Source organism: Ranitomeya imitator, chromosome 2 (genome assembly GCF_032444005.1).
Source record: "Ranitomeya imitator isolate aRanImi1 chromosome 2, aRanImi1.pri, whole genome shotgun sequence".
In the NCBI taxonomy this organism is placed as follows: domain Eukaryota; kingdom Metazoa; phylum Chordata; class Amphibia; order Anura; family Dendrobatidae; genus Ranitomeya; species Ranitomeya imitator.
In genome coordinates this window covers 554,457,678-554,470,310 of record NC_091283.1, presented here as the reverse complement: position 1 = coordinate 554,470,310, position 12,633 = coordinate 554,457,678, and the positions used below count along the sequence as shown (strand labels likewise).

The window sequence follows — 12,633 nt, the reverse complement described above, 5'->3', positions numbered from 1 at the left end:
GTAACTCTCTACTAATCGGCCTCCCTCTTACCAAACTCTCCCCGCTCCAATCTGTCCTGAATGCTGCTGCCAGGATCATATTCCTCACCAACCGTTACACCGATGCCTCTACCTTGTGCCAGTCATTACACTGGTTACCCATCCACTCAAGAATCCAGTACAAAACTACTACCCTCATCCACAAAGCACTCCATGGCTCAGCACCACCCTACATCTCCTCTCTGGTCTCAGTCTACCACCCTACCCGTGCCCTCCGCTCCGCTGATGACCTCAGGTTAGCATCCTCAATAATCAGAACCTCCCACTCCCGTCTCCAAGACTTTACACGTGCTGCGCCGATTCTTTGGAATGCACTACCTAGGATAATACGATTAATCCCCAATCCCCACAGTTTTAAGCGTGCCCTAAAAACTCATTTGTTCAGACTGGCCTACCGCCTCAATGCATTAACCTAACGATCCCTGTGTGGCCTATATAAAAAAAAAAAAAAAATTAATTAACTGGTTCATGCAGCTTTACATGAACACCCAAGCCTTACACTATGGCTGGTCCGAATAACTATAGCAATTGTTACCATCCACCTCTCGTGTCTCCCCTTTTCCTCATAGTTTGTAAGCTTACGAGCAGGGCCCTCACTCCTCTTGGTATCTGTTTTGAACTGTATTTCTGTTATGCTGTAATGTCTATTGTATGTACAAGTCCCCTCTATAATTTGTAAAGCGCTGCGGAATATGTTGGCGCTATATAAATAAAAATTATTATTATTATTATTATTATTATTTTCTATCATATAGACCCCTCAAAATGACTTCAAATGTGAGATGGTCCCTAAAAAAGAATGGTGTTGTAAAAATGAGAACTCGTTGGTCAACTTTTAACCCTTATAACTTCCTAACAAAAAAGATAACACAGAGACATAAATCTAAAGTGCAGAAGGCAAAAATGCCTAAAAAGTCAGAGCTGAAATCAGGGACAATCTGAAGAGCAACAAGGGGGACAGACTACTGAGCGACCCATGATGAGACCCTGCGTCCACTCAGCTTGTGCCCCGAATACTCAGCAAGAAGACTCCATGGCAACTCTCTCATGCATCTATCTGGCCCGTCACCATACGGCAGATAGGAAAAAACTGCTGCACGGCGAAAATCACAGGCAATAAATGACACTAGCCGCTAGGTGGCACCATAGCCGCATTAGCTTGAGGAGTGAACCCAAAATGCGCATGCGCTACAAGCACTCTGTTTGCCTTGCTGTTTAGGAAGGTATTTCTGAAAACTGTGACACTTCGAATCTTGATCTGATCAGACGCACTGGTTCTTTTCAACTGCGCACGCGTGATCCGGAAGCTACTGTGTTATTGGCTGTCCGTCTGGCCAATGCAATAAGGACGTATGGTGAGTGCACCCGGAAGTGTAGTGGAGGCTGTCTGCTTCCGGTTGAGAAGATGGAGGCGTTTCACCGGCTCCGGCAGTTTGATGCTTATCCTAAAACATTGGAAGATTTCAGAGTGAAGACATGCGGCGGAGCAGTGGGTAAGGGCGGGGCTCACGCGTGGGGGGTCTAATGCATGCGGGAGGGCGCTGAGAGTGAGAGACCCCCGTCCTCAGCAGCCAGCTGGGATTCCTGACACTCCTGCACAGTGACTGGTGACCGTGCCCGGGTCTGTTACTGACTGGTGACCGTGCCCGGGACTGTTACTGACTGGTGACCGTGCCCGGGACTGTTACTGACTGGTGACCGTGCCCGGGTCTGTTACTGACTGGTGACCGTGCCCGGGACTGTTACTGACTGGTGACCGTGCCCGGGTCTGTTACTGACTGGTGACCGTGCCCGGGTCTGTTACTGACTGGTGACCGTGCCCGGGGCTGTTACTGACTGGTGACCGTGCCCGGGTCTGTTACTGACTGGTGACCGTGCCCGGGACTGTTACTGACTGGTGACCGTGCCCGGGTCTGTTACTGACTGGTGACCGTGCCCGGGGCTGTTACTGACTGGTGACCGTGCCCGGGTCTGTTACTGACTGGTGACCGTGCCCGGGACTGTTACTGACTGGTGACCGTGCCCGGGTCTGTTACTGACTGGTGACCGTGCCCGGGACTGTTACTGACTGGTGACCGTGCCCGGGTCTGTTACTGACTGGTGACCGTGCCCGGGTCTGTTACTGACTGGTGACCGTGCCCGGGACTGTTACTGACTGGTGACCGTGCCCGGGACTGTTACTGACTGGTGACCGTGCTCGGGACTGTTACTGACTGGTGACCGTGCCCGGGTCTGTTACTGACTGGTGACCGTGCCCGGGTCTGTTACTGACTGGTGACCGTGCCCGGGACTGTTACTGACTGGTGACCGTGCCCGGGTCTGTTACTGACTGGTGACTCTTACTGGAGGAGGGAAGATTTGAATCAGCAGTGGTGATATACTAATTTTGTCCATTATACACATATTTGTCAGTGTTTCCAAGTTTCACACTTCAGGACAAAGCACAGACTTCAGAGCTAAATGAAAGGAGGCATTACCAGTGGGAGACATGTAATGACTGACGCTCTGCTCTCCTGATTAGAGATGAGTATGTTCGGGTCCCCGCTTATTCGGCAAGTAATAGCGCATACTGAATGAGCTGCATTGGGAACCCGGCTTCTTGGATCGTTCCGGCTGATCACGTGTACGGCTCAGCAGCTGCATGTGTCACGGCTGTTCCACTGTCACAACACATGTATGGAGAGCCTGTGTATTGTGACTGTCACACAGCCGCGACACATGCAGCTGCGGAGCCAGACACCTGATCAGCCGGAACGATCCAAGAAGCCGGGTTCCCTCTACAACTTAATTGGTAAGCGATATAGCTTCCGAAAAAGCAGAGACCCGAGCATATTCATTCATCTCTACTCCTGATCTAGGAACATAGTTAGTAAGGCCGAAAAAAGACATTTGTCCATCCAGTTCAGCCTATATTCCGTCATAATAAACTAGCTATTGAACCCGTTCTACGCCCGGGTGGCGAGCATTTATATTGGTATATGGTCTCCATCCTGTCATGTGCTGCTCCATCCTGCGTCCCCATCCTGTCATGCACTGCTCCATCCTGCGTCCCCATCCTGTCATGCGCTGCTCCATCCTGCGTCCCCATCCTGTCATGCGCTGCTCCATCCTGCGTCCCCATCCTGTCATGCGCTGCTCCATCCTGCGTCCCCATCCTGTCATGCGCTGCTCCATCCTGCGTCCCCATCCTGTCATGCGCTGCTCCATCCTGCGTCCCCATCCTGTCATGCGCTGCTCCATCCTGCTCCCCCATCCTGTCATGCGCTGCTCCATCCTGCGTCCCCATCCTGTCATGCGCTGCTCCATCCTGCGTCCCCATCCTGTCATGCGCTGCTCCATCCTGCGTCCCCATCCTGTCATGCGCTGCTCCATCCTGCTCCCCCATCCTGTCATGCGCTGCTCCATCCTGCGTCCCCATCCTGTCATGCGCTGCTCCATCCTGCGTCCCCATCCTGTCATGCGCTGCTCCATCCTGCGTCCCCATCCTGTCATGCGCTGCTCCATCCTGCGTCCCCATCCTGTGATGCGCTGCTCCCATCCTGTGATGCGCTGCTCCCATCCTGTGATGCGCTGCTCCCATCCTGTGATGCGCTGCTCCCATCCTGTGATGCGCTGCTCCCATCCTGTGATGCGCTGCTCCCATCCTGTGATGCGCTGCTCCCATCCTGTGATGCGCTGCTCCCATCCTGTGATGCGCTGCTCCCATCCTGTGATGCGCTGCTCCCATCCTGTGATGCGCTGCTCCCATCCTGTGATGCGCTGCTCCCATCCTGTGATGCGCTGCTCCCATCCTGTGATGCGCTGCTCCCATCCTGTGATGCGCTGCTCCCATCCTGTGATGCGCTGCTCCCATCCTGTGATGCGCTGCTCCCATCCTGTGATGCGCTGCTCCCATCCTGTGATGCGCTGCTCCCATCCTGTGATGCGCTGCTCCCATCCTGTGATGCGCTGCTCCCATCCTGGGATGCGCTGCTCCCATCCTGGGATGCGCTGCTCCCATCCTGGGATGCGCTGCTCCCATCCTGGGATGCGCTGCTCCCATCCTGGGATGCGCTGCTCCCATCCTGGGATGCGCTGCTCCCATCCTGGGATGCGCTGCTCCCATCCTGGGATGCGCTGCTCCCATCCTGGGATGCGCTGCTCCCATCCTGGGATGCGCTGCTCCCATCCTGGGATGCGCTGCTCCCATCCTGGGATGCGCTGCTCCCATCCTGGGATGCGCTGCTCCCAGCCTGGGATGCGCTGCTCCCATCCTGGGATGCGCTGCTCCCATCCTGGGATGCGCTGCTCCCAGCCTGGGATGCGCTGCTCCCAGCCTGGGATGCGCTGCTCCCAGCCTGGGATGCGCTGCTCCCAGCCTGGGATGCGCTGCTCCCAGCCTGGGATGCGCTGCTCCCAGCCTGGGATGCGCTGCTCCCAGCCTGGGATGCGCTGCTCCCAGCCTGGGATGCGCTGCTCCCAGCCTGGGATGCGCTGCTCCCAGCCTGGGATGCGCTGCTCCCAGCCTGGGATGCGCTGCTCCCAGCCTGGGATGCGCTGCTCCCAGCCTGGGATGCGCTGCTCCCAGCCTGGGATGCGCTGCTCCCAGCCTGGGATGCGCTGCTCCCAGCCTGGGATGCGCTGCTCCCAGCCTGGGATGCGCTGCTCCCAGCCTGGGATGCGCTGCTCCCAGCCTGGGATGCGCTGCTCCCAGCCTGGGATGCGCTGCTCCCAGCCTGGGATGCGCTGCTCCCAGCCTGGGATGCGCTGCTCCCAGCCTGGGATGCGCTGCTCCCAGCCTGGGATGCGCTGCTCCCAGCCTGGGATGCGCTGCTCCCAGCCTGGGATGCGCTGCTCCCAGCCTGGGATGCGCTGCTCCCAGCCTGGGATGCGCTGCTCCCAGCCTGGGATGCGCTGCTCCCAGCCTGGGATGCGCTGCTCCCAGCCTGGGATGCGCTGCTCCCAGCCTGGGATGCGCTGCTCCCAGCCTGGGATGCGCTGCTCCCAGCCTGGGATGCGCTGCTCCCAGCCTGGGATGCGCTGCTCCCAGCCTGGGATGCGCTGCTCCCAGCCTGGGATGCGCTGCTCCCAGCCTGGGATGCGCTGCTCCCAGCCTGGGATGCGCTGCTCCCAGCCTGGGATGCGCTGCTCCCAGCCTGGGATGCGCTGCTCCCAGCCTGGGATGCGCTGCTCCCAGCCTGGGATGCGCTGCTCCCAGCCTGGGATGCGCTGCTCCCAGCCTGGGATGCGCTGCTCCCAGCCTGGGATGCGCTGCTCCCAGCCTGGGATGCGCTGCTCCCAGCCTGGGATGCGCTGCTCCCAGCCTGGGATGCGCTGCTCCCAGCCTGGGATGCGCTGCTCCCAGCCTGGGATGCGCTGCTCCCAGCCTGGGATGCGCTGCTCCCAGCCTGGGATGCGCTGCTCCCAGCCTGGGATGCGCTGCTCCCAGCCTGGGATGCGCTGCTCCCAGCCTGGGATGCGCTGCTCCCAGCCTGGGATGCGCTGCTCCCAGCCTGGGATGCGCTGCTCCCAGCCTGGGATGCGCTGCTCCCAGCCTGGGATGCGCTGCTCCCAGCCTGGGATGCGCTGCTCCCAGCCTGGGATGCGCTGCTCCCAGCCTGGGATGCGCTGCTCCCAGCCTGGGATGCGCTGCTCCCAGCCTGGGATGCGCTGCTCCCAGCCTGGGATGCGCTGCTCCCAGCCTGGGATGCGCTGCTCCCAGCCTGGGATGCGCTGCTCCCAGCCTGGGATGCGCTGCTCCCAGCCTGGGATGCGCTGCTCCCAGCCTGGGATGCGCTGCTCCCAGCCTGGGATGCGCTGCTCCCAGCCTGGGATGCGCTGCTCCCAGCCTGGGATGCGCTGCTCCCAGCCTGGGATGCGCTGCTCCCAGCCTGGGATGCGCTGCTCCCAGCCTGGGATGCGCTGCTCCCAGCCTGGGATGCGCTGCTCCCAGCCTGGGATGCGCTGCTCCCAGCCTGGGATGCGCTGCTCCCAGCCTGGGATGCGCTGCTCCCAGCCTGGGATGCGCTGCTCCCAGCCTGGGATGCGCTGCTCCCAGCCTGGGATGCGCTGCTCCCAGCCTGGGATGCGCTGCTCCCAGCCTGGGATGCGCTGCTCCCAGCCTGGGATGCGCTGCTCCCAGCCTGGGATGCGCTGCTCCCAGCCTGGGATGCGCTGCTCCCAGCCTGGGATGCGCTGCTCCCAGCCTGGGATGCGCTGCTCCCAGCCTGGGATGCGCTGCTCCCAGCCTGGGATGCGCTGCTCCCAGCCTGGGATGCGCTGCTCCCAGCCTGGGATGCGCTGCTCCCAGCCTGGGATGCGCTGCTCCCAGCCTGGGATGCGCTGCTCCCAGCCTGGGATGCGCTGCTCCCAGCCTGGGATGCGCTGCTCCCAGCCTGGGATGCGCTGCTCCCAGCCTGGGATGCGCTGCTCCCAGCCTGGGATGCGCTGCTCCCAGCCTGGGATGCGCTGCTCCCAGCCTGGGATGCGCTGCTCCCAGCCTGGGATGCGCTGCTCCCAGCCTGGGATGCGCTGCTCCCAGCCTGGGATGCGCTGCTCCCAGCCTGGGATGCGCTGCTCCCAGCCTGGGATGCGCTGCTCCCAGCCTGGGATGCGCTGCTCCCAGCCTGGGATGCGCTGCTCCCAGCCTGGGATGCGCTGCTCCCAGCCTGGGATGCGCTGCTCCCAGCCTGGGATGCGCTGCTCCCAGCCTGGGATGCGCTGCTCCCAGCCTGGGATGCGCTGCTCCCAGCCTGGGATGCGCTGCTCCCAGCCTGGGATGCGCTGCTCCCAGCCTGGGATGCGCTGCTCCCAGCCTGGGATGCGCTGCTCCCAGCCTGGGATGCGCTGCTCCCAGCCTGGGATGCGCTGCTCCCAGCCTGGGATGCGCTGCTCCCAGCCTGGGATGCGCTGCTCCCAGCCTGGGATGCGCTGCTCCCAGCCTGGGATGCGCTGCTCCCAGCCTGGGATGCGCTGCTCCCAGCCTGGGATGCGCTGCTCCCAGCCTGGGATGCGCTGCTCCCAGCCTGGGATGCGCTGCTCCCAGCCTGGGATGCGCTGCTCCCAGCCTGGGATGCGCTGCTCCCAGCCTGGGATGCGCTGCTCCCAGCCTGGGATGCGCTGCTCCCAGCCTGGGATGCGCTGCTCCCAGCCTGGGATGCGCTGCTCCCAGCCTGGGATGCGCTGCTCCCAGCCTGGGATGCGCTGCTCCCAGCCTGGGATGCGCTGCTCCCAGCCTGGGATGCGCTGCTCCCAGCCTGGGATGCGCTGCTCCCAGCCTGGGATGCGCTGCTCCCAGCCTGGGATGCGCTGCTCCCAGCCTGGGATGCGCTGCTCCCAGCCTGGGATGCGCTGCTCCCAGCCTGGGATGCGCTGCTCCCAGCCTGGGATGCGCTGCTCCCAGCCTGGGATGCGCTGCTCCCAGCCTGGGATGCGCTGCTCCCAGCCTGGGATGCGCTGCTCCCAGCCTGGGATGCGCTGCTCCCAGCCTGGGATGCGCTGCTCCCAGCCTGGGATGCGCTGCTCCCAGCCTGGGATGCGCTGCTCCCAGCCTGGGATGCGCTGCTCCCAGCCTGGGATGCGCTGCTCCCAGCCTGGGATGCGCTGCTCCCAGCCTGGGATGCGCTGCTCCCAGCCTGGGATGCGCTGCTCCCAGCCTGGGATGCGCTGCTCCCAGCCTGGGATGCGCTGCTCCCAGCCTGGGATGCGCTGCTCCCAGCCTGGGATGCGCTGCTCCCAGCCTGGGATGCGCTGCTCCCAGCCTGGGATGCGCTGCTCCCAGCCTGGGATGCGCTGCTCCCAGCCTGGGATGCGCTGCTCCCAGCCTGGGATGCGCTGCTCCCAGCCTGGGATGCGCTGCTCCCAGCCTGCGTCGCGCTGCTCCCAGCCTGCGTCGCGCTGCTCCCAGCCTGCGTCGCGCTGCTCCCAGCCTGCGTCGCGCTGCTCCCAGCCTGCGTCGCGCTGCTCCCAGCCTGCGTCGCGCTGCTCCCAGCCTGCGTCGCGCTGCTCCCAGCCTGCGTCGCGCTGCTCCCAGCCTGCGTCGCGCTGCTCCCAGCCTGCGTCGCGCTGCTCCCAGCCTGCGTCGCGCTGCTCCCAGCCTGCGTCGCGCTGCTCCCAGCCTGCGTCGCGCTGCTCCCAGCCTGCGTCGCGCTGCTCCCAGCCTGCGTCGCGCTGCTCCCAGCCTGCGTCGCGCTGCTCCCAGCCTGCGTCGCGCTGCTCCCAGCCTGCGTCGCGCTGCTCCCAGCCTGCGTCGCGCTGCTCCCAGCCTGCGTCGCGCTGCTCCCAGCCTGCGTCGCGCTGCTCCCAGCCTGCGTCGCGCTGCTCCCAGCCTGCGTCGCGCTGCTCCCAGCCTGCGTCGCGCTGCTCCCAGCCTGCGTCGCGCTGCTCCCAGCCTGCGTCGCGCTGCTCCCAGCCTGCGTCGCGCTGCTCCCAGCCTGCGTCGCGCTGCTCCCAGCCTGCGTCGCGCTGCTCCCAGCCTGCGTCGCGCTGCTCCCAGCCTGCGTCGCGCTGCTCCCAGCCTGCGTCGCGCTGCTCCCAGCCTGCGTCGCGCTGCTCCCAGCCTGCGTCGCGCTGCTCCCAGCCTGCGTCTGACCCGCTCGGCGCCGAGTGCTGGGGACCTGAGTAGGCGGGGACACCGGCGCGCTGTGGGGGTCAGGTGCCGGTATCGCCGCCAGCTCAGGCCCCCCAGCACTTCCTATACTCACCTGTCTGTACCGTTACAGCGCTGCGCGCCGCCATCTTCCCGGTCTCCTGGCTGTGACTGTTCAGTCAGAGGGCGGCGCCGGCGCGCATTAAGCACGTCACCGCGCCCTCTGAACTGAAGGTCACAGAAGACCGGGAAGATGGCGGCGCTCAGCGGTGGAACGGGGACAGGTGAATATGGCCGATACTCACCCTCCTGGCGGTCCCTGCTTCTCTGTTGGAGATCGCGGTGTGCGTTCAGTGTGAACGCACACCGCGATCTCCCGGGAGCGTCACTCTGTGAGGCCCCGACTGCGCCGGCGCTTGCGCCTGCGCAGTCTATAAAGGCTTCGGACAGAGTGACGCTCCCAGCATTATATTATAGATCCCCATTTATAATAACCTCACAGATTCTCAGGGATATCGGTTTATGGCCCACAGCATGGACAGCTCATTTATGTATAAGAAAAACATGGATTTCTCTGGAGTAAGACATCGGATCGCAGATAGCTTATTAATCAGAGGCCGGACAGACGTGTCTGAGATGGTTCAGTGAATCCTGCAAATGTTGTCTGATGCACTGCTGTCCGAGCTAATCTAAATGTCACCGACCTGTGCAGTGCTCACGTGCCAGCGCTAACTGACCGCATGGTTATAGAGGGTGAGGGTTATCGGACCACGAGTTTTTAGTAAAGGGACGCTGCAGGATAATGGATGTTACCTTTTTGTTATTCATGATACAGTAGCAAGAATTATTTATGAAATTGACAAAACAAAGAATATAGACGGCACCAGGCTCAAAATGCACCCAATCTTTGACGCAAAGCAGCACAATGTCTGCGCAGGATTCGTGTAGCAAGCACAGATAAAGCAGACTACGGCGGTGCTCCACATAGAAAAATCAAGTCCATTCCAGAATTATTTATGAGGCGTAGCAATCACTGCTGTCATTGTCAGATCGCAAACGATTGCCAATAAAGGGTTACTCAGAACAGCCAATGTCGTTTTCAAGAGAAGGTTGGAAAATAAACTTGATGCTCTGCATCCAAAAATCCCCCATCGTTTTCCACGTGTTTGTATTTGGATAAAGGAAATTGCATGCAGAATTGCTTTAGCAAACATTGGTGGAGCGTGACGCTGCTGCACTCGTGGCAGTTAACTATTTGTGTTAAACTATTCTCTGGCATGGTTGGAAGGCAATAAAAACATCAAATGTACACATGAATAGCACATAGTCGCCTAGTTCAGTTTTTCTATTGTCAGCCAGAAATAACCAAGTATAAGGAGGGAGCTGAGGATGAGCGGCCACTTTGGTGCCCGCGGTTATAAAGATGACCATTGAGCACAGATGGATTTGGAAGATTTGATTTTTTTTTTTTTTTTTTTTTTCTATATTCTTACATGGAAATGATGGAAGCAAATTATGATTTTCTGTTCACATTTAATTTTACAGTTTAGTCAGTATAGTCTGGTAGGACGTTCACTGAATATTTCAACCCCCACTATTATAGAGGCATATGCTGGCCACAGGCTCCAATAATGTACAAAAAATGTCTATTATTCAATACAGACTAATTAGAAACAAAATGTAGTGCTATAAAATCCCCAAACATCTCTTAAAATGATAGTGGCCAACCCATTTAAAGGGGTATCTCAGGACTTACTGTAGTAACCGTCATTTTATTTATTTTTCATAAATCAATACACATGAAAATAAGAAACTTCCTAATATATCAGAGACATCTTTTTCTTTCTCCTCTTGGGCTGATGTTTCTGTATTCAGTGAAGACATATTTTACCATTTCTGAAATAGCTGCCATCTGCTTCTCATAAGAAGATAGTTGCTAGAGGCAGACACTTTCTGCTGCCAGTTCTCCTGCCGTGGCGGGTAACTGATGGATGAGGGTGTCGGGTGTCAGATGAAGTCATATACCTGCACATAGGGCTCATCAGTATGTATGAGGACAGCTCCCTTTAACTGCATGTTGCTATAAACTTTTTGTATTTTGCAAAAATAACTTTTCTTTTTTTTTCTTCCCTTCTAGTTACAGTAATTAGTGGACTTATAATGCTGATATTATTTCTCTCTGAGCTTCAGTATTTTCTCACTAAAGAAGTAAGTGCAAACCTTCCTATATAGTTTAACTGCCTTTAGTGAAAGACATTTGATGGCTTTGGTCCTTCTTGTCATACTTTCATCACTGTACAAAGAAATAGGTAGGGTAGATTGTGTTACACCACAGACAAATCTGACGCCAAGCTTGCATATATTGCACTCTTGAAGCCCCCCAGACTTTACTTTTGGAAATCTCATTAAAGGTACCCTGTCCTGCCTGAAGCAGCCTTAAACGTAGTGTTATTTAGTTAGAAATGAAGTTTGATGTCGACACTTTTCACATGTTAATAGGTCTATCCAGTCAAGGTGAAAATGACAAAGTCCAAAAACACTGTACCTGGTCACAATAGCAATATATGTACTGCAGGAGGCAGTAGGCTGCCATGATTAAAGGCAGAGGGCGGCACTGGTGCAAAATACTGACGGGCAAAACCTTGCACACCTTTCCTCCATGAGGGTGGTGTTTGCTAAGGATGCAACCTTGCATAAGATGCACAGGTATTTGTAGTTCCACAGGGTTACAGCCTGTTGCTACAGAGGCAAATCAAACTGTCCATTCCTTATTCCCTCCGTTGACATCTTGATTCACTGAGCTTGAGGTGACGTTCTCTTTTCTCAGATGTCAATTGTGGAGGGAAGGGCTGAAAACCTTCTGACAGGTTCCATTTAACTTCTGCATATGGTTAAATGACAAACTTTCACATAATCACCCTTTTAAAGCTCCTTTGCCAGTAGTTCTGTGGCGTCCTATTGCGAAAAGACAAATACATTGTAGACAAAGTACAGTTTTACTGAGATTTTACAAAATTACAGCAAAAATACTGTGGCCTTGCTGCAGTCTCAGAAATTTGCTTAAAAAAAGATACTGTGTTTGATCTTAGCCATTGTTTCAAATGGCAGCCCATCATATAGAAAAGACTCAGACTTCTTCTGTTAACTCCACGTCTGGCTTCAAAAAACTTTGAGCCCGTGAATGAAGCCTTATTATACGACTTCCCACCCGCCACATGCTAGCTGATTGTCTAACAAGTTTAATAGCATTTCCATGCACATAGAACAGTCATTACCGTAATCATTCTGAGCGTATAGAATATCATTTTTTTTTTTTTTTTTATGGAGGAAGATGTTACCGAGAGCGATGATTTTTAAGGAAGTCTGTTTAGTCAGGCCAATAGTTGGGAAACGGTTCCCAACTATAGGCCAGTAAGCATGCACCTTTTAAAAGGGATGTCCTCTACATGGGCAACTCCTTTTTAATTATTCTAATCCCCAGTGCCAGTCAAGCAATTTCTGCACCAGGTCTCCTGGCGCTCACGTGGCATAACGGATCAGCAGCCACTTATGGAAGACGCAAAAGAGCACAGTGAGGTCAAAAATATTTTGTTGTAAAAAAAATCACAGTAATAAGCAAGTGCTAGTCAAAAGATGGAAAAAACAGGGTATTTAGTTGATACTTTTTTTGCAAAAAAATGTATACTAAGCTGCTCCACCAATCGTCAAGGTATACCCATATAGAGCAGTCCTATCTAATGTATATAATCCGCATCTGATGTATTTAAAAACCTGATCATCTGTATAGTACCTGTATAAGCAGGGTTCAGAGAGGGAATATCCATATGGACATGCTGGATGGAACAGCTTTGATGCAAATGACCCACAGAGGAGTGGTGGACTCCCCAGTCTTGTAGAAACAAGAGAACAATTATAGAACCAGAAACACATGGGCTACTTGCACATTGAGCAAGTCTGTAGAAACCTGTTCACACCACCAAGAAACTTGAAGACACAAAAGAGCACAGTGAAGTCAAAAATACTGTGTT

The 12,633-nt window shown here is 56.8% G+C and overlaps 1 protein-coding gene across 1 annotated transcript in view; it reads left to right on the top strand.

Annotated features, from left to right (window-relative positions):
* The first annotated feature begins 1,397 nt into the window (after positions 1-1,397).
* Positions 1,398-12,633, top strand: part of ERGIC3 (ERGIC and golgi 3) — a 31,280-nt gene continuing 20,044 nt past the window's right edge. Inside the window, exons 1-2 of the mRNA XM_069751985.1 lie at positions 1,398-1,532; positions 10,743-10,813. Coding sequence (XP_069608086.1) covers positions 1,445-1,532; positions 10,743-10,813 — 159 coding nt within the window. The 5' untranslated portion in view covers positions 1,398-1,444. The remainder of the gene's footprint in view (positions 1,533-10,742; positions 10,814-12,633) is intronic.